A 27,931-nucleotide genomic window follows, 5' to 3' on the forward strand; every position below is an offset into this window, starting at 1 on the left:
TCTCCATTAGCAGGCCCACCCCTGATGTGTGGCTGTTTTTGTCTTGCATTCGTGGACCTGTTGTGAAGAGAAATGCAAGCTAAAAGTGATGGTGTCAGCTGTGGATTCAGACATGGGGGGTGGGGGGATTATTCTCAGACCACACTGGATGAAAATGTATTCGTTTAAGTCTAAGTCTTTGAATATGTTTATGTTTTAGATATACTTTTGTTTGAGATCATATGTACACACACATCCATCATCCATGACTCGTCAGGCTCTGACCCACTGGGGACGTTGTGTGAATCCAGGCCACACCCAGAGAAGACCTAGTTTTGCCTGTTTTGTTGTACAAAGCAGTACTGGAGGCGTTGCCATCCTGTCAAACCTTCACAATCATCACTGAGTGCCATGACGTTGTCCAGCCCTCGGTGCACCCCACTTGTTAACATAATGGATCTTCTCTGACACACAAACAATGACATATGGCTGAATCTGAAACCAAGACAAGAAGCTGCCCCATTAACAATAAGCTTGTGTGTGAGAAGCCTTTAATCCTCCCAATAACAAAAAACATACTTCTCTTTCCTTTTTTCGGCACCAATTATTATGTTATACATGATGAATTCTGATTTTGACACATTGGCATCCATGCAGCGCCTCATGCTGTAACAGCTAAGAGGAAATAAGAATACAACATATGGGTCTTTATGATCGAACTGTAAGCATCCAAAATACTTTCACTTTAATGGAACTCATGCCCCATCAAGTAGGGTGTGGGAGGCAGCATCTAAAAGCCATTAACGGCCAGGCTTCCACTGAATCCTTAATGACTATGTGTTGAAAATAATGTGTCCAGAACTGCATCAGTGTTTGAAATGATTGTTGATCAAACGGAAATAATAGCAAACAGTGCCCTTTGGCATTCTTTGTATTTGTTTTACAGACAACTGCGCGTCACGTGAACAGTTCCTTCACCTGATTCTCTATCATCCTTGGGCTAATTTGGAAATGACTCATGAAAATTGAAGTTCTCCATTTTAATTTCCTCAAGTGTCTACTCCCATTATCATTGGAATAAAGCTTCAATCCATTGTATAGTAAATTAACTGAATGGGCTGAGGGATTTAGCTACCTTGCCTTATTTATGAGGTGATTGTGCCCTGTGGCACACCACATTTCTCATTTAAAAAAAAAAGATTATGGTTCTGTAATTGATAAGATAAATAGTCTATTATGGGGCTTCTTTGGTAAACCTTACAAAATTAATGGGAGTGTTTTCCTCCCATGGCATAACACTAATCCATCTGCCCATTTCTTAATGTAGTCTATGTCACTAGGCAATATTTGTTATCAAATGGTTTCAATTATGACATGTACAGCAGCCCAAATAATTATGAGCGCTTAAAGCAGAAATGTCTTTCCGTGCTTTTTTGTGCTGTAATTTAAAGTGGGACTATTAAAGCTATGTTGTTTGGACTCGCTGCTGTGATGTAGCCATGATGAAGGGAAGTGCAAGGGGTGAAACGGTGGTGCTGGAAACCATTAAGAGCCAGTGGGAAGGGGAACATTGCAGTTATTTCTGGGAAAGCAATGGGGAGACATTGAAAGAGGACACAGAGATGTACAGTATATTGGTTTAATCGGCACTTTTGGATATCTTGTCACATTCATGCTTAATTGGTGAACAGGGAAGAATACACTGTAGGGAAGGGCTCGGGAACGGGAGTCATTTTTGTGTGGAGTGACAGTGGGGACTGACGGAGCTCACGCTCTCTGAATAAGAACATCACTTCATCAACATAAAGCATTAAACATTTACGCTGACCTACAAAGACTGACCCCCCCACTTCAATCACACCCATCACTGCTCTTCTCCATATCCTCCCCTCCTAGCATTTCCTCCATGCCATGAGGATGTAGGGCACATCATCTCTGTTTTCTTAGGTTGATAATGAGGGCGCAGCAGCAGAAATAATGAGAAATTGTTGGTTTGGTTTTAAAATCAGGGATAGGGTCTGTGCTGAATCCTGTTTTTAAATAAAAGGGGGTAGTTATATTTTAGACAAGTGGCAAACCTGATGCTCTCTATGCACCCTCTTTCAATCGGCAGCTCCACTTCTGTTAAACAAGCAAAATAGCTTCCAAGAATTGCTTTTAGTTTGCAAAGATAATAGCATTGTGCACTTCTGGTATTATCTGTTATTTTTCCATTCCATTAGTTAAGGCTTCAGAAGAGATTTTTATTATTAACTGAAGGTCTAATGCTCTTTTCAAGCCTCTTGCTTCCTAAGAAGTGTAATTTCTAAGTGAAAACGATTTGAGGGATGCATTTCTTAATAAATGTCTTATGTCTTTAAAAATGAAGTGAAAGTTCAGTCAGTGAGAGAAAATCTTTGCATGTGCTGTCTGGAATTATTTCTTATACCACAATGCTCAAACATGATCAGTTTTAATTTTCTACTGAAATTTTCTGAGACTCAATTGATTTCAGCTGTTCACATCAGCTGGTCTGATCTATGCAACAGGATTTTATTGTTGATCTATCATCTAGCAGCTGTTCTTTTAATCACAATTCTCTCTGTACTTTTAGTTTCGTTCTTTCATGCAGTTATTATGCAAACCCTCCATCTCACTATTACAGGCCAGTCTCCTCAGATTCACCTACGTTATTTGTTCCTTCATCCTTATCAGTCTCAGCCGAGTCATCAGCCACTACCTCCAACAGTCTCAATCTCTATGGATGGGCAGCATCTGACAGTGTCATATGTCTGCTGCAGTAAACAATTGGCCTTACTTTTTTCACTTGCCTTCCTTGATTTGAATACTTTCAAGGTTGAGGAATCCTATTCCTATACTTATATATCACTAAAAATGTAAATGGGAGCAGATAGAGCACATTTGAAAACTGCATTAATTTTATAGACGTTTTTGGACATTGTTAGTGAGCTTACAGTTAAAGTGGACAAAATAGTCCAATACTCCTGCAAATGGTCAAAGCCAGAGTCGCAATAATCAAAGCATGGGATGACAAATGTGTACAAATACAATAAACAGGAAAAGAAGAAAAGAATAAAGTTAAAAGCTTACAATACACCGTCTCTGCTATTTTTCCTTAACCTACACTACCATCATGTGGATAACATACTGTATATGAGGTCTGATGGAGACGTTGTGCAATGGATGTGTTTGTTTTTGTGTGAAGACTATGACTGAGCCTTTAAATGAACCTATAAACAGCTGCACTCCAAAGATGTCACCATTTACATTCATAACTTTGAACTCTTTGTAATGATTCAATGCAGAAAGGTTTCCATAAAGAAGCAGCAGCTGTTGCTTTTAGTTATGCGGCCCAGTGTTTTTTAGAAGGCAAATGGGGGAAATGTGAGTATTTATCATGATCAGCTGCAGATGTCTTTTTGTGGCTAGTGCACTCTGTTGTGGAAATGGTTTTGGCACTGAAAGATTAGTGAAAAAAAATACCAGAATAAGAAAGGAAATGAGAGTGTCTCTTGGTCTCTCTGTCTCCCTTTCTGACTTGTTCCTCTGATGTTCTGTAATAGACGTGATGAAAAGTGATTTCCAGGTGAATTATTTCATATGCCTTTCAGTCTGGGGGAAACAATAATGCCCCCTTTCTCATCTTTCTGAGAGAACTAGGACTCTTAGACTGTCTTTTGCTCAGAGAAGCTGTTTTAATTGTCCATCCATCTATCCATCAATGTAGCCATCCATCTTCCACTGCTTATCCAGAGTTGGGTCACGGGGGCAGCAGCTTCAACAGGGAGCCCCAAACTCCCCTTTCCCCGGCCACATCCACCAGCTCTGACTGGGGGATCCCAAGGCGTTCCCAGGCCAGTGTTGAGATATAATCCCTCCACCTGATCCTGGGTCTGCCCCGAGGTCTCCTCCCAACTGGACGTCCCAGGAACACCTCCCTAGGGAGGCACCTCGGAGGCATCCGCACCAGATGCCCAAACCACCTCAGCTGACTCCTTTCGACGCAGAGGAACATCGACTCTACTCTGAGCCCCTCGCAAGTAGAAGTGTTTCTCACCTTATCTCTAAGGGGGATACCAGCTGAGTTTCCCTGCTTGTATCCGTGATCTCGTTCTTTTGATCATGACCCATCGCTCATGACCATAAGTTAGAGTTAGGGTTAACCTTAACCCTAATTGTTGATTTTAATAATCTGGACTGTTTCCATGACTTGTCCACCTCTAGCCTTCCCTCCCATTATTGATCGCTATCTGTCTATAAGCAGCTGATCGATGAAGCAGAGGGTGATATTAGGAAAGAGCAAAGCTGGAGTCACCAGAAAAAAAGAATAATTTTAAAGGGCAAAAGAACCTCTCTCCCTTTTTCCTGGCAGCAGTCTCACTTTCAGTTTCTCCACCTACAAATCATTACCTTGATAATCCCTTTTCAAATCATATCCATCTGGGTAAATGCCAATTGTAAGGAGTATGAGAAGGAAAACAGACAAAGGAAAATACACAATTGTTTTTTTGCCTTTTTTAAATCTCATGAAAGATGCTTTATCGTCACTCTTAGTCTCTATTTTTTGGGTTCTGATCAGTCGTCAGGTGTTATTTCCTTTGTTTTTTCCCTACAGAGTCAAGGCAGAAGCTAAGAGGCTACAGTGTGCTTCATCTATGACACAGGGAGAGGGGTTTATAAGTCAACTTTACTGACTTAGGATCTAAGCTGAGATGAACACTGCTGAAGGGATCTTCTCGCTTATTCATTGTAAAATCTTGCATCATCAGCTATTTGGGCATTGAAGCCAAATCCTGCTTTTAGCAAGGTCAGGCATCTGAGCTTTGCAGACCATTTTACATAGCTTAGTGTATGTCATTGTGTATTACACATACACGTAGTATGGTATTACACAACACAGTGTTTGCTAATGGTATTTCCATCACAGTGATACAGCTTTTGCATGAATTATTAATGACAGATAGCATTTTTTGTTCATGGTGCTAGTAACTAAACCATGGAAAAAAACCCTCCTTTTTTGTCACTTTCTGACATTTTTACAAGCAGCATGACTGCAGGCAGTGACGTACCGTCAGGGGAAAAGGGTGAGGCACGGCCTCACCTGCCATTATGAAAGGAAAAAAATTAAAAATGGAATAAATAAATTAAATGGTTATATTTATCAAGTGATGTGTATTATAAAGTTATTTTCTATTTAACATTACAAATTTTAGGTTTTTTTCGCTCAAAATCGCTGAATTTTCACATTAACCGCTGAAATACTGAGACGAGACCTGTGGTGAGGCAGCAGCCAGCCGTGCCTCACCATGGATTGTGAAGGGCTCTGCTAGCAGTGCTGGCATGCTATACAGTGAGACCGTAATGTTATCTCTCTATATGTCGCTATTAAAATGTTCAAAGACGTTTGCTCTCTGAAGTTAATTTACATTGTTTAGGTAATATATATATAATGTAGTGTTTTTTTCTCAACAACTGCATGTGTGTAACGTCTTTCTTGAGTTGAGCGGTCCTGAAACCGCTGGAAAAAGGTACTAGGTGAGGCCCGTAGTTCTCGTGCCTCATGGTAGAGGGCGCAGGCGATCGCAGAGATTCAGCTGAGGATTCCTCTTCCTCAGCCATAGAAGAAGTGACAGCAAATTTCAGCCATTCATTTGTTTTCTGCTCGCCTTGCCTTACTACAAAAATGGAGGATTACGTATCTACACTCAATTTTTATCGCTGCTTTTGTTCAGAAGAAGCAGCGCATGAACTTCTTTAATATGTAAACATAACATATAAACAAACATGTAGGTAACAAAATAATAAAGTTTTTTTTAATTAAATGTGCTTATTTGTGTGTTACAGTTTGTACATGTAAATAATTCAGCTATGAGACTTTAAAAATAACCCACTCACTGTTGCTTATTTAAGTGTGAATACACTATAATGTAGGTTCATGTGTTTGTATATCTAATTACGATGAAATCAGTGTCTCACCAGCCATGAACCTCACTGCAAGTCACTATCCGCAGGTATACTTTCTTCTGAGGTAACACTGCTCTAGATTAAGAGTTCTGCAGTCATACTTGTACTCTGTTCCTGCTGTAATCTGGGAACTGTTATTGTAAATGCTCCAGTGGTGAAACACAGTCATGGAAGAAAAGTAATAAAAGCAACTTCATCCCAGGTTACAGAACCTTAGCCTGGATAACTACTTTGTGTCTGATGATGAGACATTGTTTCGAGTTTCATTTTAATCTTCTGCATGATGATAATGCAGCAGAGGAAAGAGAAAATGAATGTTTTAAACACTTGAATATCGGCAGTCATTACCATATAAGATTTCCATTAGTGATAACAAACAAGATGGGCTGCAGCTAATAAATATTTAATTTGTCTGATTAACCCACTAATCATCTCCCTAGAAAATGTTGGAAAATAGGGAAAAATGCCCATCAAGATGATCCAGAGCCTCGAGTGGCATGAAGCACAAATGAAGAAAGGGACTAGTTTATAAGCAGCTCATGCATTCATGTTTTTCATACCTCGACCTGTTTGTGAGTGTATTACCTCAAGTTGCGTATTGACTGGTGATGTGGTGCTCACATTCTGAGCCTGAGTTCATCCAGGCACGCTTCACTCCCTGGGCCTCATCCAGAGGTTTGAGCCGACAGGCCATGCAGGCAGACTGTCGTACACCAACCAGAAGAGCTCTCCTGGGGGCTATCGCAGCAGAGAGCCCTCCCTCTCAATCGGAACCACCTAGGAGCTGACATCCACTCTTAGACACTGCATCATACAATGATGTGGACACACAGACCTGCACACGGCTCTCTTCTGCAGACAACAGGGTCTTGAGGGTTACGCTGCTCAATTTCTCTCCCTCTTTTTTTCTCCCTCGGTTCTCCTGCCTTGGCAGGAGCTGCTTGCACTCCTCCAGCCATTACTCTCTTTCTTACCTTTACCTTCACCATCTCAGCTCCTTGCTGTCATACCAGCTCCCTTGTGTTTGCTCCTCCATCTGTTCATTCAGCCATGTCCATTTTTTAACATCTAATCCCTCTCTTTTTTCATCCCACACCTGAATCACACCTCTCTCGCTCTTCAAAACGCACACATCCCTGTCCTCATGTTGTTGAAGTAGTCGACCTGTTCCACCAGCCTTCCTTGAACCCCTCAGAAATCTCTCCTTCTGCCACTCTACTCTTTCGACTCTGCACTAATTTGCTTCTCCCTCCTCGGAGTTGGGCCCTGGCTCCAGTTCCAGCTCCCCTGAGATTTAATTGCCAGCAGAGTGAATATGACTGGGAGTGTAAGAAAGAGTTTTACTGACAGACGGTGTGCATATTGAGTCCAACAGTTACAGTCTATTGTTGTGTGCATGTATGTGTCTTGCTGTACCTCTAACCTCTCTTTTCTCTTGTCATGAAACAGATTGCATTAGCAGGACACGTGTGTCATGGGATCTTGAAATGAGTATGCCTTAGGTTCCGCCCTCCCTTTCCCCACCCCACCATTTCCCTCAGGACAACTCACCTGCTAGCAATCATTTATCACATAGTAATGGCTCTGATGATCTGTCTCCTTCTCCCCGTCTCCCCACTTAAGGGGTTTGTCCTAGATTCCCAATCACAGGACATTGACAGTCCGACACCACACTCACTAGGTTCCAGTGCAAATGTGAGAAACTTCAAGTCTTAAAATAGCTCAAAGTGTGATGCATGCAAGACTTTAACCAGATCAGTCCAATTCAGGAAGAATTAACCAGTTATAAATGTTCAGTCTGTCCAAATGAATGTTAAAGATTTGCTAACCTGTGTAAAGGGTGAAGTGAATTGCGCAGCTCTAATCATAAGTGGTTTTATTACCAACGACAACCAGGGTAATCAGTTAATCATGAAAGTAATTTATCATCAGCTAATGGGAGGCGTGAAAGGTGGATTAAAAGTCAAAAGAAGCCATTGGACATTATGTTAATTAAAGTCATAAATTAAACAATTCTGCTGCGTGTTTGCTGGATTCATTGTTGAAAAATAGTCACTTTAAGAATTACTGTTTGTAATACTGCCATGTTAATGTAAACATGAGGCCACAGCAAGCTGCTTGTTCACTCAACATGAAAACTTAGCTCATTGTGTATTGCATCCATTATCTGTAACCACTTATCCTGTGCAACGTCATGGGGGGACGGCTGGGCTTGCGCTAGCCATTCACCACTTCGCCACAGGCGAAGTAAATTCCAGATTGGCTAAAAGGTTTTTAGACTGTGCAGCCACAGTGGCGTTCTTATTTTTACGGAAAAAAGGCTAAAACTTACAACTTTTTCGCTCGTTAGCGGCATTCGCTATTTCTGCTAGGCTATTTCCGCTAGCGAGCGGTGCTAGCGCCACTACTTATGCTTGCCGACAGAATTTAGCCGAAGCATGCCGACGGAAATAGTGGATGTGACCCGAATGCTTCCGATCATTAAATATGCACTCGGATCATGACCGCCTCTCGTCCAATGAAAAACAAAAATATTGGGGGTTTTTACAAGCTGAACCCGTGACTTGGTGTACGACAAGGCGTGGACGATCGATCAAAAGAATCCAGTGTTTTATAGTAGTTTGTATTAAAGTCCTCATTAATAAACAAATAGTGAATACTGAGAGGGGGGAGGAGTGGGGACAGACCGATCAGAAGGTAAATTAAAGATATTATCAATACTTGTTTGTAGTCTTAGACTTTTGATCCCTATGACCGGCAGGAATAACCAGCGATGCATGTAAATATGTATTCACCTCTCTTGCTATTTTTCATGCCTTTTTAAATTGAAATTTAAAATCATGTTGTTGAATTTAAAAAAAACAAAAAACAAAACTATGGCATACCAATGGTGGTGGTGGTGGTCAAAGTTAAAATGTCTTCTAGTCTAAGTAAAACTTACAAGTAAACATTGAGTAATATTTTGTATGACTGTATCTTCACATAGTGAATGGAAGCTTTCAATTGTTGAATCTTACATTCATACCTGCATAAAGGAGGACAGAAATAAAGATAGTTCAGCTTGACTTTAGTGTATTTTTGTAGGTAAACTGAACAGAAGATTTTGTCCTCAGAATGCACCAGAATGCTGGAAAACAACCCCATTTTCTAAAACGTTTCCCGGGGGAGGCCCCCCCTGACTCCCCTGGGGGGGTGCCCCCCCCACGCCCCCCACAACGAGCGTCGGTCGTCCGCGCACTGCGCCCCTGTCTTGGTCACAGAATGTGGCTTTTTGTGGCTTGCTCAATTCTTTTACACGGGGCCACAGTGGCTTAGTCATACTAGCTCCTAGTGCAAGCCCAGGACTGGATCCTACACCAGTTGACTCTAAAGTGCCCCGTGGGTAATTTACACCAGGCAGACACAGGGAGAACATGCAAACACTGTACTGAGTAAGAAGTGCTGCAGCAAGTCACCACAATGCCATGATTGTTTACATCACACAAAAAATTAAAACACCAGGTTGAGGTTTCAACAGAGGTCATATTCAGGGCTGTTTCTTGGCTTGCTGTGACTTCCAGAGTATGAAGAAAAATTTGTAATGTCATCCAAGGGATTTCTTCAGTTCTGAATGGCTGGTGGGGACTTCCAGACATTGAACCTCATGGAGTAACTGGAACTCCCCACCAGCTGTTCAAAACTAAAGAAGCCTCTTGGATGAAACACCAAACATGTCCAACCTCCAGCTGATTTTATTCAACATAGAGTTCTACTGTGACCTTGATGACTGAGAATCCACACAGACATGTAGTGAAAAGATCTTCTGACCTGTTGATCAGATTGAACAAGCAGGTGATAATTCCATGTTTGGTTTGCTACGTTAGAATAGGAGTCGTGTTTGGTTAGTATTAACACTGAAAGCCACCAAGGCAGAGCAAGCATCAGAAGTGATAGTCCAGTGAAAACTAGTGTCACTGTTGGCACCACTCAGAAATGATTTCAAAGTCCAAAATGAAAACATACAAATATAAGAGAAGAGCCACTTGGTAAAAGTGCTCTCATTACATTCCCAACCATCTCACCAAGTTTCATTAAATGCTGCCATGTGTTTTTGTGTAATCTACTAACAGACAAACCAAACTGATGATTTATCCTCCTTGGCAGACGTAAAAAGAAAAATAAGGCAAAATGGTCTTCATCCCCAACATTCAGTAGTTTCCTGTCTCAGACAATCTGAGCTAGCAGTACATCAATTCTTTAGAGCTGCTTAAATATTTAATGAGTAGTTTGCACTGTAAATATCTTAATATATAATATGTAAAGTTTGTAAGCCTATAGACCAGAAATGGAATGGCTTTCCTTTAGATCCTTTCCTGCCAGTTGTGTTTCTAATGAGGAATCAGCCCAGACAAGCAGAGCTCCTCTCAGTCAGACTACAGTTATTTTCATTTTCACAGCCATTCCTAGTGGGAAAGATGGACCTATATTTCATTGTAACTGGATTTGAAAAAATGTTTGATTTAGCCTGACGAAATCTCCCTGGATCTGCTCAGCTGCCTGCTTTTTCTGGTTTAATGTGCCAGTTAATGCCTCTGCAAGAAGGAGATGTGACTCCTGCCCTATGCTATAGCGAACGATGGTAAAAATGTCATGGCAGACAATCAGGCTACCAATTGAGTTCCTGGTTCATTTGTTGCTGTGAAAAGGCAATACGTGATCTGGACTTTAGTCCCAGGGGAGTCACTCGGAAATGCAAGGGTTCTGAAGGGTCAGATGGCAAAGATCTGGATTTGATCAAGAGTTTGGGGGGAGGTTGTTGGTGGAAACCTGAGAGGAGGACTGGGACTTCAAGGTGGAAGGTCGAAGATGGAAAAAAAAAAAGATTACAATGAAAAAAGGCTCACCAGTTTCACCCTGCTTTGGATGCAGGCTGTATTTTGTCCTGGCCCGTGCTGTGCCAGTGTAGAAATTGGCAGTATATTATCGTTCAGGAAATGTAGTGGCATGCGGAGAAATGCAAGTGTGAGGTAAAACTGACAGAATGCAAATGGATTTCAGGTGCAGGGACGAAAATGAAATGAATGGCAGACGAGGTGTTTCTGCTCTCCTTAAAGAACTATAGTGACAAAAGTGACCAAAATTGTCTAAAGCACCGCTACAAATTGCTGGAAAAGAAGTCTTGCATTGGTTCTCTCCTCTTCTTTTTTTCCTTCTGTGTGAATTGAAATCTTGTTTCTTTTTGTCCCTCTTTTTCTGTCAACATTTTTTCACTGTTTTCTCCCTCACTATGTCCCCATTGCCTCCAGAATTGTTTTTCAAAGTCAAATCTCGCAAACTACCATCATTCGAGCCATGGCACAGTGTTTTCTGCATATGAGGTGTTACCATAGCAACAGAGAAATAATTCATTCCTGATGTCTCGTAGGAATCATGTTGCATGAATTTGGCATGATGGTGGACACCTCGGATATCGTTCTTGCTCCCTGCACCTGTAATGATTTGTGCTGCCAAGGGATTGGTAGATGGGATGTAGCTGGAGGGCGATTGGTGTTCAGGGTGTATAAGAATGATGAGTGAGTAAGTGAATGATGAGGATGAAGATGATGATGTGTTGACACTGCCCTGATATGACTCATCTCTTTTATACCACAATTTATTCTCCGATATGATCGAGCACATTTTTGGGTGGGAAAAATGTCATTTTCAAAGGTTGTCTTTGGAAAAATGCATTTTAACTCCTTTCAAGGTGAGAGCCACTAAGCCTCTTTGCTTCGACCCCTTGTCCTGACCGCTTTGTTTACTCTGCAGTTTATTATGCACCTCAGGATGGCACTGGTGCTGCTTGATTCTAAGTATGTCTTTTGGTCCATTGTCATGATTTTTGCTGTTGTTGTTCCTTTTCATTCACCTCATTTATCAGTTTGTTACCAAGGCGAATAATGGATGAGGTTTCTTGTTGCCTTGGCACACTGCCAAGCTCATCCTCATCTAAAACCAGTCCAGTATACCCCCCTCCCCCAACCCCCCCAACTCCACCTCTGCCATTTCTGTGTGACGGACAAGATGATGCATTGGCACACAGTGCTTTCATCGTGATTGAGTTGCGGCTGTTGTCTAAAAGCTGATGAAGATGAAGAGCGAGGGCTGTGAGGGAAGGACAAGCAGAAATCCATAAATGTGTCCATATAGTTTTAACCAGAGGTCAAAACAACTGACTGCTTCCCTCCTTCTATTGTTTGACAAAAAGGATATTTGTCAAAAATCCTGGAATTGGTTTCTATTTCAACCATCCCTCCGTCTGTCCATCAGTTTGTCCATCCATCCATCCATCCATCCATCCATCCATCCATCCAGCTGACTGGACCGTTGCACTGTTCTCACAGCATCTGAGTTTTGCACAGAGCACTTCAGAGATTTAAATCATGGACCCTCCTGATGTGAGGATCCGGTGTTAAACAAACCTCAAATTGTCACTGTGAAGATGGATCTGGAAATTCATCTGTCCTGGTTGTAATGATAAACACAGCTGTTGTCAGTCAGTCTGTCCAAACTGAGACTCAAGAGCCTCAACACAAGATGATCTCCACCTTCAGGGACCCTAGTTAGAGCTAAAATTAAAGCCAATAACCAAGAAAGATTGAGGGTTTTCCCTCTGTAACCCAGCATCAGTTAAAACGATTCTTTATTGATCCCTGTGGAGAGATTCCTTTTCCACTGTCTCCTTAAAGATGGAGGTCATAGGCCAGGCTCAGCCATGGGGCATTACTCTGGGGCTGGATGTGATTTAGAGTCTTGTTCAAGGACACTTTAACAGGCAGGACTTTGCAGAATGAAGCCAAGCTTTTTAGCTAATTAAGGTCTTGGCAAAGAAGGTAAATGACTTCTCAGCTATACGAACAGCTTAAGGAGAGGTCATGAAACATAAGTAATTCCTAACTGGTTCTTGCAGAAATGTCATCACACCTACGCACTCTGGTTATACTGTCATTATATATTGTAAAAGGCACCATAAGTCTTCTGGTTTCCATCTGCTTGCGTCTTTTCCTGAGAATATTTATAGCAGATCTTTAACCCGCAGTACCTGGTGGGATTACCAAATCTTTGAGTTCATACGTTGCATAAAGTTGTTTGTTTTTGCATGTAAGAGAATTTTGGTGGAGGAAGCCTTGTGCTGGACAGCTGGCCTCAGGATTTTTGGATGGTTGTTGGCCTTTGTGTGTGTGTATTTGCTCTGCTCTCTGTATAAGCCCTCATGGTGTTGGTGTTCTTTTACTCATAAAGGACATGCTCATGTTAACTTCTACGGCAGCAGAGTATTGATAAGGAAGCTGGAATCGAATGTGTGTCCAGACTGTGTCTCGCTCCGATGTTGGATTTAGACACAAGCTACGGATTTATCTTTTGTTCATACAATGTTCCATATTTTTGATTTTAAAGAGCTGAGTTTTGATGCTTATTCAAGAATGGTCATCTTTGATATTTAAGTGTCTTTGATTTTTTTTTTTTCGTTTAGCATAAGAACTCCTTTAATCAAAACTGTCTTCCATTACACAGCATGTTCAGGATACCCAGTGATATACAGTATAATATATACCTCCTGCATATCTGTAAAGGTTAATCCATTATGCATGTGAATGAACAGCAGCAAAAATGCACACAGGTTTAATACCTTATTCTTTTTTATCTGTCCAATTATATTATTTAGAATCTTATGGTAAATAGACTATTATTTTGTCAATTTTAAATTCAGAAGAAAATGGAAAATTGCTTTCTTAAAAACATGTTAAAATGTACTTTTTCAGTTCGTATCATGAATTTTCCACAAATTTAACTCATTTCTATTTGCATTCAACTGAACAAAATGTTTTACCGTCATCACAGGGATTTTTTTATTTTTTTTTTGAAGGCATTAAAATGTTTGTTGCTTTGGAAGACAGACAAATAATGAATCAGATCTGAAAAATGTTTCTTTGTGCTGCTCTACAGGTGTTTGTCAATGAGTAGGAAGGATTACCTGTTAATTGATTTAAACAATTCTTGCTTCTGTTCATTGGGTGATTTATTGACTCACCTCTCAGAACTCATTTAAATCTGTTATTGCATTAAAATTTAATTTGATTTGTTTCCAGCTGCTTGTTGAGTCCCTGTGCAAATGATGTTGTTTTCTGTAATACAATTCCTACAATCATTCTTCATGGATCAGTCTCATTTTACTCACCTCGTTGGTAATAACCATTGTGGCTTGTTTGCATCAACACCTGAACTTTTTCTACTTTCTGTCTAATAGTGTAAAACCCTCCAAACATGTGATGCATTTTAATGTCTTGTGCTAAGCAGGTCATTCATTTTCGTGACCGTGATATTGCAACGAGGAAACAGCTATTTCGTCATTGTGGCACCGTATTTTCATTAGGCTTCTCCCTCCAACACACAGGCTTATCTGACTGTACTCTTTCCAAAAGGAACTGGAATTATTTAGGAGAATGAAATAAAAGGAATTGCTCCGAAGCTGTCATGTTTGAGAGAATAACTTGAGCACATGCCTTCTGATTAGGCATATAAATAATTTATAGCCGTTTCATCTTTGGGCTGCGTCTCAACAAGCGAGTATTGCTTGCCAATTAATATTCCCTCTTTGCCCTCTTTCTGAGAAGATCCAGCTCGATGTGCAGGCAGCAGCTAGTGACGGACCGACAGAGGAAGAAAAAGAAAAAGAGAAAAGGAGAACGAGTTCATTACTGTAAATGCAAATGAAAGGATCCCCATGCATAATGTCTTGTCGCTGTCAGCTTTCTGACCAGAAAGCAGACCAGGGAAAACTGGTTGTATACAGTAGGTATACAATATACAACAGTGTTGTATACATGCCATCTTGTGAGGACATGGCTAACAGTACTTACGTCTAACACAACTGGCTTTTTCTTTTTCAAAACAAAAGGGTTTGATAGAGCTGGAATCTAAAATTGATCCTTTTCAGTTCAATCATCATGCATAATAATAATGTTCTGCTTGAGTCATTCTGCCTTAATAAATAATTGGAACATGTTATTGTAATAAAAAACAAATATAAAAAATCTTTTTCACGCTATATCTGTATTTTAGTAATTATTTTTAAATTTACTGATGACAGTCAGGGTTCCCACACAGCTTTCCTACCCTACCCCCCCCCCCCCCTTACATCTGCACAGGCCTCGCTGCCATTAACATTGTCAGCTAATGCTGATACAATATTTGATATTACGTACCTTAAAGTATGTTCAGACCAGATTCAAGCAAAGGATTTATGCATATCTTGAGACTTTATTGCTGTAAAATGTAAATTTGCTGAAGGAAGAGGGAAAACGGAGATAGTTAATACACAGAGATAGAATAAGTGAAAAAAGTGGAATCTTTCAGGTCCAACTGAGCTTTTATATCAACACATCACAGGCTCAAATCTGTATGTTGCTAGCTGCAGCAAGCAAATGTGATAGCCGAGCTTTTGCTGCAACACAATGTGAGACACGCAGATGTCATGTATGCTACCGAATATTCCTTCTAGATTACTTTACCACCTGAACAGTGATTTCTACATTTTCTTAGAATAATAGAAGTTGAATTTTTTGATAATTTAACTTTCCAGAGTTGGAAACATCCTGTTGCGAGCGTTGGACACCAGGAACCAAAACCAGCAGGACAGACATTACGGTGCCGACGCCATCCTGACTCCGTTTGTAATCTGGTGGAGAGACTTTTCAAAATCACCCATACAGAATGAGATCACAGTAGGGATTCAGCTTGTTTTGTCTGTTTGCAAACGGAAGGACGTCGCTAATATAACAGTTTCCTTTTTGGCAAAAGCAGTCATCGTGAAAAAGGCCATACTTTTTGTAAACCCCACATTCATTGGCTCTGGCTAAGTAGTACTTGTATTTTTGTGACGCAATCCTTTCTTCTCTTTGAGTTGAAGTTTCACTCAAAATTCGTTGTCGTTTTCTGTCTCGTTTTTTTTGCCGTTTGGACTCACAAAGATGAAAATTGTTGGAACAGTTATGACACTAAAATTATGTTAACTGGGAAGTCCATGTATAGTTATTTCTTCTCCTAACATAGCAGATGCCTTACGCCATATAGATTTCTTCTGGCAGATGCGCCGTGATTGGTTGGGCGCTGTGATTGGTTGGGTGCTTGATTGACAGGTAGTGGGGTGGAGTTGGTGAGTGTGACAGAGTGAGACTTTCAAGTGAGCTTATTCAAATATATAGGTAGGGATTCCATTTTCACACTAATTTTTCAGTTGTAATATTTTCTGATGTAACACAAGCAAAATATTAGTCTGCATTTTGACCAAATCCATCTTTATTACAAAATATTATACATCTTAACCGTATTAATTTAACAATAACTAACTAAGATGAACCATCTAATAAAAGAGCGAATCATAAGAATTAGAACAGCAATGCAAACGTCGCCTGTTTGGACTTTCAGAGTATTGTTGGTTTGGAAGCTTGTTCCTATCTACATGTGTCTCTTTCTATCCTCTGTTAGCACTGACACAAAATGTTTCTCCGTTGGTCATCAGCCATGGTGAAAAAACAGCTCCTAACTCATAATGATGGGTCATCACAAGTCTCCCACCACTTTCCCCACATGACAGGGCCAGTGTGCCTTGGCCAGTTCTTTGTGACAGATGGCTGGCTTGGCCTGAGTCTGACATCTGTATCATTCTTCAGCTCCATGAGCCTTGCCTTTCCTGTGTGAAGCCAGTCAGAGCTACAATTGGCTCCATATGCCAGCCACATGGAGAAGTGCCCGCTCTCCACCAGCTCTGCATGCAGCAGCCAAACTCCCAGGTTGCTCTCTTTCTACATTTTCTTTCTCTGTCACTCATATTTTTTTTGCCATTTCAATCTCTTTCTCATTTTTTCCCCATCTCTTTTCATTCTTTGAATAATTTTCTACATGTCTATTAAGGGAAAATGTTTTTGGGGACCTGAATAAACAGGACATGGCAGTGGAGCAGAGAGGATATTGCATCCTGTAATCATTATTGTTGTGGATGCTGATGTGCAGGAGGGCTTGGCTTGAAAATAAAGGATGGCTAATAATGTGTTACTCCTTCTTGAATGAGTTTCTCTACATTTCAAAGACTTGTGGAATAGGAAGGAGAAGGTTCAGTGGGTTGCAGGTCTGGCATCATCAGCCCTTAGGCTAGTATTGGTGTTTTTCCGGCTATAGGTGAGTCCCAGGGTGAAGAATATTATCCTTACCATTTAAAAATGAAATCAGTATCCAGTAGTCAATGGGTCTCAATTGAGACCAAGGGCTAACAGCTTGCTTATAATGGGCTGAAAAAGCAGGTCATGGCAACGTAGTGGGGAATGGGAGGAAGATGCTGATGTACCAGAAGTGTTAGGCTCTCCAGGTCGATGGTATCGACTCGAGATGGTGCTGTGGATGGTTAAATATTGTCAGATGGAGGATGTTCTAGCTGTCTAAACATAGTTAGCAAACACACAGCCAGCGTATCAATCAGACTTTGAGCCTAAACACCAGATTTCAAGATGACCCGAGTTCACGATCATATTCAACTGTGGGCCGTGTTTCACTGCTCCCATCATCACATTGTAACCAAGCTGACACCACATCTTGCCTCTATGTGTCACCCACTGAGTCACATTGTGTGGAGCCCACCCGGAGCATCATGTCTCTCATTTACACTTACATCAGTATTACACAACAGAATCGTCATCCCTGGAGCCAGAAATAGCTAAAACCAACTTCCAGAACTAACTTCATCATCTGAATATTCAAACTTAAACACAATTGGATAAATGATAACATTTGGAAAAGGTGCTTTATATATGTATTTGCAGTGAAGTGCAAACAGGTGAAGTGTTATTTGCCTTGTTTGTGGAAGTTTTTGTATCTTGTTGTCTTTGGTTAAGTTTGTGTCTGTTTCAGCCCTCCTGTGATCAACGGTGGCGCAGTGGTTAGCGCTGTCGCCTCACAGCTACGCGGTGCACTGGCGTCATGCCCGGAGTGTCCCCCGCCTCACGTCCTATGCCAGCTGAGATAGGCCCGCTACGGCGGATGAAGCGGCAGAAAATGAATGAATGAATGTTAAGAACAAGAAAAAACAGGATGGCACGGTGGCGCAGTGGGTAGCAGTCGCTGCACAGCAAGGCAGTTCGGGGTTCGCGTCCCACTCTGTGTGGAGTTTGTTCTCCCCGTGTCTGCGTGGGTTCTCAATGAGTTCTCCGGGTTCCTCCCACCTCCAAAAACATGCACTTCAGGTTAATTGGCCTGTCCCCAATTGCCTGTAGGTGTGAGTGTGTGCGGGCGTGGTTGTCTGCATCTCTGTGTGGCTCTGCGGTGCACTGGCGTTGTGTCCGGAGTTTGCCCCACCTCACGCCCCAAGACAGCTGGGATATGCTCCAGCTCCTCGCCAACCGCGCAAGCACATGAAGCGGTTAGTGAAAATGAATGAATGAATGAATGAATGAATGAATGAAGAAAAAACTGAATACAGTGCACCCTCGGTCTTTGCGGTTAATGCATATCAGGAACCACACACGATTGAGGAATCCGCGATTAATATCGCAATCTATTTATCTTATCATTTACGGTAATTTAAACGTTTAATCCCCATACTGATATTAAACCACCTTCTATCTGTATTACTTTTTACCACACTCTGATAGACTGTTTAAAACACTTTTGTGTCTCACGAAAGTCCGAGACTGACGGACCAGAGCGCACATCCGTATGCCATAAGCCACTAGAATGCGCGTACGGTATCATGTGACTGCCTACCAAAAATTTGCGATGAGTTAGAGTCGCAAGCGTTGAGGCACGAATGTTCAAGGGGGGAGTGTACATGTAGAGGCCTTCCCTGCAGTGCACTTTCTGAATTGTTCCATGAGCCTCACAATGATGAGACTCATTCTACAGACTTAACTGTCACCAGACCTGCCTATGGGACATTTTAGAGTTATGAGGTAGGCATTGTTCTGACAGTCTCTCATTTCAATGAGTTATACTCAAGCAAAAACTCGAGGTTGCAAAATTCACTCTGACTTTATGCAATCATTGTGATGCAACAACAGTTGGAAAATCCTTCCCCATATAGCCATATAATCTGCTGCAGTGTTAGAGACCTGCTTATATGCAGAGCTGTTTCAGTGTGATTGCATGGTTCAACAGTCTTCTTCACCTCCAACATTAAACCACCGTGAGAGAATAATGTTCGTCTCTTCTTTAGAGGCTTCTGGAGAAATCAATGTTCTGTTGGCAACTTTCTAAGGCATTAAAATCTACATGATAAATGAGTTAGTTGGTGAATGATGCATGCAGGAGCATGTGACTTTAGCCTTGATGCTATTTAGCAGTATTATGCTGTAGTACTGCTGAAGACAGTTAAAATCTCACCTGCAGACTCTGCAGATCGACACAGAGAACATGTTGACTGCGTGCTGGTCATTGGCTCAGGAGACACAGCTGCTTCCTGTGAGATCACGAGGTCGAGTATTCATCGCTCCCTTGAGCAGGAGAGTCTTACAAAAATCGTCTAGTGTTTAATAACTCATTACTGTTTTTGTGGTGATATTGAGATTCGAGAGAGAACCTTATCTATGGAGGTACTCATTGTGTGTGTGAGACGAAACTTGATTTCAAAACTGTGAGTCCATCTTTAGTTGTTCACCTACACTTTTGAGTTGAGTTGGTTGAAACTTCGTTTTTCAGCAAGGATGGAACATTTCCAGACTTCAAGATTTTTTCATCATATTTTTTACTGTATTGATAATCGGTTGCCATGGTAACGTTGGTCAGAGCAGCATGTTTTTGTCCATCATTACCGTCATTTGTCCCTGTAGCTCCCACTCAGCAGAGGTTTTCTGCACAGCTGTGAGAGGCCCCTGGTCTTATCGTTGCCTGATGAGGGCTGTTCGAAGACCTGATGGCTGGCAAGTCAGAAAATCTGTTGGACACTGCAGAGGTCTGACTTGTGATGATTGGAGTTAATACTGTAGCGAGACAATTGGCCCACCCGCTTGTATGTCACTGCCTTTCCCCTCTGTTTGAGCGGCCTGGGCTTCCCTCCACCATCCTGGCTGCATGGCTCGATGCACATGAAGAATTCAACATGGACTTGTGATGTCGACCTAATGTCCCTGAAAGTGGAATTTGTGGTCTTGAATATGTAGTTCAGTAGAGAATTACATTATAGGAAGTGTTACTCCACTTGTGTCAGAAGGGCCACTAGGTCTGTACAAATACTAATAGGAATATGTGCCAGTTCACGAGTGTCATTCATTATTTGATCTCTCATTATGTATATGTACATGTGCCAAAACAGTATAAAACAATGTAACAAATATTACACTGGATTATCTTGGAAATGAAGGACACATGAACAGTCTAATGAGCCAGTAGAAAGAGTTTGGCACAATTATTATGAAATCTGCTCTAAATTTTAACAGACTTAATAATTTTAATGAACATCATTAAAACCCTCATTTACAATGAACAGCAGGAAAGAATGATTTCTAATGCCATTAGTGAAGGGAACAGCTTCAGGTTTGATAGCTCTCCAAATGAAGCACTCTGCTGCAGTGATCTGCAGAGCTGTTGTTGCATTTGGCAGCAGATTTCTACTCATAGTTTATCCCTAAACAGATCACTTCATGAAAGATTCAGGAAAAACTCATCCTCCTTTCATGATCCAGGATTGTTCTGTTTGGTGAATATGTTCTGTACCAAAAATCAAACCAAACATATGAGGTCATTTTACCATCTTTATGATTCTGCACCACAGTTGCACTAGTGTTACTGCAAATCTGATATTTAGTTCTTTGATTGTTGGCTTTATGAAAATGTTCTGCAGCTCTAGATGGAGTTTTGCTTGGTAATTTCTATATCATTTACTTTGATATTTGAAGATTTTATTTTATTACTAAGCTTGAATACAAAGACCTTCACATCTCTTCACAAACATCACACTGATGTTTAGTTGAAAAACAATGCTGACTGGATTCATGCTAAAAAAAACATTACCACGTATTTGGGCATTGACCCTGTGGAATGTAGCTCGAGAATAAAAAAAAAAATTAAGATTATGCAAATACAATAAGGAGTACTCACTGGATGGCATATCTTTGCCATCCAGTGATGGCAAAGATATGCCATCACTTGCCAGTTTATAGGAAGTGAAAAAAGAATGGATCCCAGCCATTATTTTCTGTTTGCAATGAGAGTAACATTTCTAATTCATTTCCTGGTAAGTTAAGTATAACTGACAAAAAGTCTTTACCATGCAGTGTTCAAGTGTAAAATATTCTACCTCTACTCCAATATTTTTCGTGTTCTTCTTGCTACATATACAACTCTCCCACCGAGTCTCATGAAACTTTGTGTGATAGTTTTTGTGTAGTCCCGCTGACAGACCAACAAAGACTCAACCTCTCTGCTGGGGTAACCATGATGCAAGGATACAGAAAGCAGCTGGTTTGTTGTCTCATTCCTGACACTCCTCAAAATCTATAGAGGTGATTTTGGATGAGAGACTGTTGTTCGCCAGAGGATGCATATGTTGTTCCGTCGGTCAGTTATGATAACACCAGCCAGGTGGGAAACCAGGATGTCTGCACACGCAAAGAACACACTTTGATTGAATCATCATTGCTGATTGAATCTGACAAAGAAATACAGCCTCAACCTGGAGAACAGCGAACACACACACACACACACACACACACACACGCACACACACACACACACACACACACACACACACACACACACACACACACACACACACACACACGCACACACATCAACTTTTACTCTGACCAGAACATTAAACAAGAGCAGCCCTTTGGCTCCTTAATGGAAATTGCATTTTCAAAGCCTGCAGAGAATGATGTTAACCTTGTGCGATACTTGTGGCATTAAAAATGGATCAAAGGAGCTAGGCTTTGATGTCAACTGAAAATCTTATTTGGGTCATAGCAGAAGAGCATGGTGCTGGTCGTGCTATGCAGCACCCACTGCTGGGAGCATCCGGCATTGCAGTCATGGTCTCCACGTCTCACGTAGTGTGGATTTTTTGATTTGCTGGCCTCAAACATCTCACTTGTTAGAAGACAGTTATGAATAAATGTGAAAATGAAAAAAGAGGCAGCAGATTGGACAGCAGCTGTTTTCTTTCTCTTCCCCGCCAGTTCATCAATCAGGTATTGTTATTCATTGTGAATGCGGATGTGGAATGTCTAGGGTACCATGTCTAGAGGGGTGGAGGGGCACCTCTGGGGGGTTTAATTCAAAGTGTGTGTGTGTGTGTGTGTGTGTGTGTGTGTGTGTGTGTGTGTGTGTGTGTGTGTGTGTGTGTGTGTGTGTGTGTGTGTGTGTGTGTGTGTGTGTGTGTGTGTGTGTGTGTGTGTGTGTGTGTGTGTGTGTGTGTGTGTGTGTGTTGAGTGGAATTGTGTGAACTCTTGACCCTCAGCAAGCAGGATGAAAACCTGTTTCCATGCGGTGCTCAGTCCAGGCTTGAGGATGACCACTGTCCAGAAAGATGAATGAAAATTAAGAGAACCGATCAGTGTGTGTGTGTATGTGTGTGTGTGTGTGTGTGTGTGTGTGTGTGTGTGTGTGTGTGTTTGTACAACTTGTGTTCCCTCTTTGGCTGAAAACAGATAAAGACTAAAAAAAAAAGAAAAAAGAAGAAGCTATTTTGTGTGTAGCCAGTGTGATACTTTCTGTCACACAGAAAAGGCGATTGTGTGCGTATTCATGCAATTTCCCTGTGGATGCATCCACTCGGGACATTACCACCTCTGTGCATGCTCGTGCACACCCTGGCATGAAGCACAGGATTGGGGGGGGGGGTTGAATAGTAGAAGAGATGGAGACACAGATAGACAGAGTGAAACAATCATAAATAATTGATGACAGATATTCCCTTGCATCTGCTTCCGATGAGTGTGTTCAAAGTAGCTATTGATGCAGCATCCTGCTCAAACAAGCGTAGCCACACCTCCATTCTGACCTCGTTTTTATATTACAAAAGCAATTATTGCTTTTATAAAAGGCAAAAAACACAAGACAAAAACGCGTCAGCCGTACCAAATCAGAACAGTATTATTATTTTGCATCATATCACTGAACACAGAAGAAAAAAAAGACACCTATTCAAGGGAGTCAGGGAGAGATGGAATGTTAATGAATTGAATATTGACTTGTTATTGTGGAGGGCATGTGGACTTTCTCAGGCTTATTTATGCACTGGTTACTTTTATTGGTTAAAAAAAAAACCAAGTGGGCTCGGCTTTTAGAGAGATACAATATGTGATTGACTTTAATGTGTTTAAGTTTTGCTCGCCCCCTCCCTCTTCGAGCCCATTTTCTCTCAGTTTACCTCATTAAATCTTTGTGGAAATTCTCCAGCTCTTGTGGAGGAGGCTTTCTTTTGATTAGGCTATAAACAAATGGAGGAGTTGGTAGACATCTCCCAAGACCGTGGCCCTCTTTTGTTTTGGTGCTGCACTGTTGCTGCCCCCCTTCCCAACCCAGACAGGACTTGAGTACTGTTCCCCAATGCCTTTATTCTCGCTCGTTGTTGTTTTTCTTTTTTTTTTCTTTTTTTTTTTTAGTTTCCTCACTCAACTCCAACCCTCCTCCCCCCCTGCCTTTGTTAAAGACAGCCCCTCAACCACTCCTCCCACCCCTCTCTCTCCCTCTCTCTTGCTCCGTCTCCCTCCTTCTCATTATGCGCTCATCTGTTCTGCTGGCTGAGAGCTGAGAGAGGAGCGCTCGGGAGGAGAGTGCTTTCGGAAATCGGCAACGCGGTGCTGCTATTTTCTCCAAAAAAGACAAAAAAAGAAATGACAGGAGCACCTTTTGCCAACCCTCCTCCTCATTCCTGTTTGCTTTCTCCCTCCCTGTGTATCAGATTGTCAGTCTGATGACTTCCCTCCTTGACTCACTCAACCCTGCTTCTGCTGGCTGAGTGCGCTGACAGTGGGACCACTACCTGCTATGTGTGCATGTATACCCGGAGCATAATTTGTTGTTTCTGGCTGTCAGTGAATGTTTTATCCCGGTGGAGGAGAAGCAGGTGCCTAAATTGTACTGGACAAGGCATGGGGTGCGCTTCTGGATAAGGACAACCTGTGAAAAAAAGACTGGATGCTTAAGGAACCAAATCAAAGCGAGGCGACTACCCAGGAGAAGAAAGGAAGACCTGGACAAGTTCTTTGCTTTGAGAGGGAAAAGTCTAAGGAGCTAAACTAGCAGGGATCTGGATGTGTGAGGATCTTTTCCTTTTACTCTTTGTTGGGATTTTCTACACATGTGAGATTAGAAAGCCTAATGAATATCCGGCTTGAACTTATGGCTGATTTCTGATCTCACACAGGCTTTTCTCTTTCCACAAGTGTACTCAATTACTTGCTTTTTTTTCTCTCTTTTGCTCCTCATCCATTCATAGTTGGTATAGCATGCTCTGCCGGGAATGAAAACTTTTTTCCCGTCTCTGCCACTTTGTCTGACCCCGCCGTACCAGGGTGGAGGGCAGCTGCTCTCCCTCGACACGACGCTGACTGGGAATAAAGGTCATTGAACTGAGGAGGAGTGGCAGGCACACAGGAGAAGAGGAGGCAAAGCAAACCTTCTATATGAACCCCAGAGCATATGATTCTGCGACCAGCTGCTTCGCGCTGTTACACTAATCACGCTACAGCAGATACAAGTTGCTCTGGAGACGGTGTCAGGTTTGGACGGATCTTACATACCGTGGTCCTAAATCACTTGGCTGTGACACGAGCTCCTAGACCATAAGCCACGAGGGGTCATCGCATCGGATACAAAGCAGCAGCTGTGCTGAGGAGCGTTCCGCAAATCATCATCGCAAGGACAGCAGGAAACCCTCGTTGCCACAAGAGGCACCGGTAGGGAGGATAAAAAAGATGCTCGGCTGGTAACTCTTAGGAAAATATTTGTGACATATATTGTGGATGAGCACCCGACCTTGGCTTGATTTGTAAAGGCTTTTGACGAGGAAGACCCCCTTTCACCTCCTCCCAATTAAGGGTCAGGGTCACTGGGAAGAAAAGAGAGGATTTCCTTTGTGGATATACCGTCTGTCTGCTGAGAAGTTTTCAGTGTGGATATTTGACAATCCGAAACACCCGCATCCCAACACACACACACATACACACACACACACACACACACACACACACACACACACACACACACACACACACACACACACACACACACACACACACACACATACACATTTCTGGCTTAAGTGCATCTCTTACACACTCATGCCAAAAGCACATTCACATATATTTCTAACCACATTACCAGCACCCACTTAAATCAACACACATGTTTGCACTGTAAGTGTGAACCACTTCACAGCATACACACACACACACACGCACACATACACACACATACACACGCGCACACACACACACACATTGAAAGCCCCATTAGCTTCTCTTTTTTCGTGGCAGGAGCAGCAGAATGGAGGTCATGTGGGCAGGTGGGGGGCTGTAGGAGTTCAACATCTCCGTCCCGCTGTCTGTCCTTTTTCACCAAATGGATGTTATTATCTCTAAATATGTGCTTCTTGGAAACTGCTGAAAGCTTGCTGCTGCGATTCTCTGTCAGAAACAGTCACCGGGTCCTCGCCACAGCACGCAGCTGGAAACACAGCTGAAACACCAACCATCACGCATATTTTTTTGTTTTTTTGTTTTACATTCATCACCATCCACCGCCTTTACCCCGCCGCCATCATTTTTTCCAACGGGTCTTTGGGCACCCCTCGTCGCCCTCCACGTCCCATCATCTCCTCCACCCTGGAGGGGAGGGGGTCTTTGGAGTGGACCATGAGTGGGTGCCACTATCCCTCACCCCATCCGCCAGAGCAGGATCGCAGGTATCAGCACAAGGTATCCCTGGTGGTGCGCTACTTCATGATCCCCTGCAACATCTGTCTGATCCTGTTGGCCACATCCACGCTGGGCTTCGCCGTGCTCCTCTTCCTCAATAACTGTACGTTTATTCAAGAAAAATGTACTTTTCTGTATTGTATTCTCATTCATTGCACTTTCACACCACCTGTGGGTCACTGTTTACCAATAGATTGATAAAACCCAGTTATCTTTGACATTTGACATGTAGCTTGAAAGAAAGTGTTTGCATTCTGCAGTTTTCACATTAGTAATTCTATTGAAGCAAACTCCACCCCAAACCATCTCAAATTACTTCTAATAGTAGACTTACCTGAACCTGGAGGGACAGCTAAAGATACAATCCATCTTTCCTTGATTATGTGTCTGCAGACTTTCAGAACTGCTTTATAACTCCTCTGCAAAGACTTGACATTTACTTTGAACTGAGGGATGAGGTATTAAATGGTGATTAAATGTCTTTGGAAGACAGAAATTTGTCTTTTGGCCGGGAAAGTCTTTACTCCTGCAGTCATTTGCTGCCGCTCTATTAAGTGCAGTGACTGATTAAAAGGTAGTAGAGTGTTTGTGTGCCTTATTTACTGATGGCATTGATGGGGAACATCGCAGTTGATTCTTGGGTCAATGGGTTTTCGGAGAGGAGTTCAGATAAGCGAAATAAATGGCTTATTTTGTTTTCCATTAATCCTGAAGCAGCAAAACTACGCACAACCAGTAATGATGCCGTCGTAATGAGTTTCTGCACAAAAGCCATTTAATTTTAAATTAGTGCTGCTTTTTAATGCTTACATCACCAACAACTCACCATCAGGTGTTCTCCTTTAGTGTTTAGGTCCTGTGTTCGTCAGTTATTCTCATTCACATGTCTCTGAATGTCTCACCAGTTTATTCTTTGTTAAACGACAAATTCTCAACTCTTTAAAATGACCTTTTCAAGACTTGTATCACGTTATCCCTCAGGACATTAAAACCTGTGTCTTTCTATGAGCTATTCAGTCTTTCCCTCTCATTTTAACAAGTCAAAGTGGTTGACGAGGAAGCATTTGGCTGCTTTGTAACATGGCAGTGTTACCAAATCAATTCCTCGCAGATTCCTTTAGATTTAATAGAAGCTCTGTTAAGGCGGGCCAATCTTCACCTCTGAGAGGCTTGAGTGAAAAGAAATGTGCGCAGGGGAAATTGATGAAGTGAAAAGGGCTCTATTATCCTGCCAAGAGCCCTCACCATGTGGCCACAAGGACAGCCAGATAGGATAGTGATAGTGCTAGCAGTAGTGGAGTGTGTGTGTGTGTGTGTGTGTGTGTGTGTGTGTGTGTGTGTGTGTGTGTGTGTGTGTGTGTGTGTGTGTGTGTGTGTGTGTGTGTGTGTGTGTGTGTGTGTGTGTGTGTGTGTGTGTGTGTGTGTGTGTGTGTGAGTGTGTGTCGGAAGGAGGGGTGTTGGAGGACTTGTGTGCAACCAAAGCATCACAATTTATGTTGTCATCGTACATGAAGCATGACTGCACACACGTAGATTAACCCCCCCTCAAAACCCTGCTGCCTGCCAACAGAGCCCACATAGAGAGACACATTTAGTACTACACAATACGTCAACCACACCTAAAGGAAGATGACGTACCGACATAGAAAGATGCACACACCTCTCTTCCTGCACGTGTCTAAATGTCACAGTCAGACATCCACTGATTGGCTGAAGATATAGAGTGAATGATGGCTGTGATGTGACATTCACACAGACACCTGGATTCTGGAAGACCCTCCCACCTACTGAGGGAGATGGAGACGCCTGATACATTTCTAGAAAAACCTTATCTTGTCCTTTCATTATAGAAATGTGAAGAAGGCATTTAGCTTCTCCTGGCATCTCAGCTCTTTGTGTTTGCCACCTACTGTGTCAGGCTCCATCTGGTTTTCCTCTTGTGACAATGTGTTGGTATCGGTGTGTTATTGTGTGTTTGTGTGTGTTCAGACATGTTTATGTGTGAGGGACATGGAGAGCAGTCAGTTTGTCTGTTCTTCTGCGCGCTTCTTTGTACACTTTGC

The 27,931-nt window shown here is 42.0% G+C and overlaps 1 protein-coding gene across 2 annotated transcripts in view; it reads left to right on the forward strand.

Annotated features, from left to right (window-relative positions):
- agrn (agrin) overlaps positions 1 to 27,931 on the forward strand; it is a 266,995-nt gene that overhangs the window by 93,166 nt on the left and 145,898 nt on the right. The window contains exon 1 of one of the 2 annotated variants that reach the window (XM_068330841.1): positions 23,198 to 25,971. The exons of the other annotated variant lie outside the window; for it this stretch is intronic. Coding sequence (XP_068186942.1) covers positions 25,806 to 25,971 — 166 coding nt within the window. The 5' untranslated portion in view covers positions 23,198 to 25,805. Of the gene's footprint in view, positions 1 to 23,197; positions 25,972 to 27,931 lie in introns of those variants that run through there. 2 annotated transcript variants of the gene reach the window in all.

This window comes from Antennarius striatus, chromosome 2 (assembly GCF_040054535.1).
Source record: "Antennarius striatus isolate MH-2024 chromosome 2, ASM4005453v1, whole genome shotgun sequence".
NCBI classification, from domain to species: Eukaryota; Metazoa; Chordata; class Actinopteri; order Lophiiformes; family Antennariidae; genus Antennarius; species Antennarius striatus.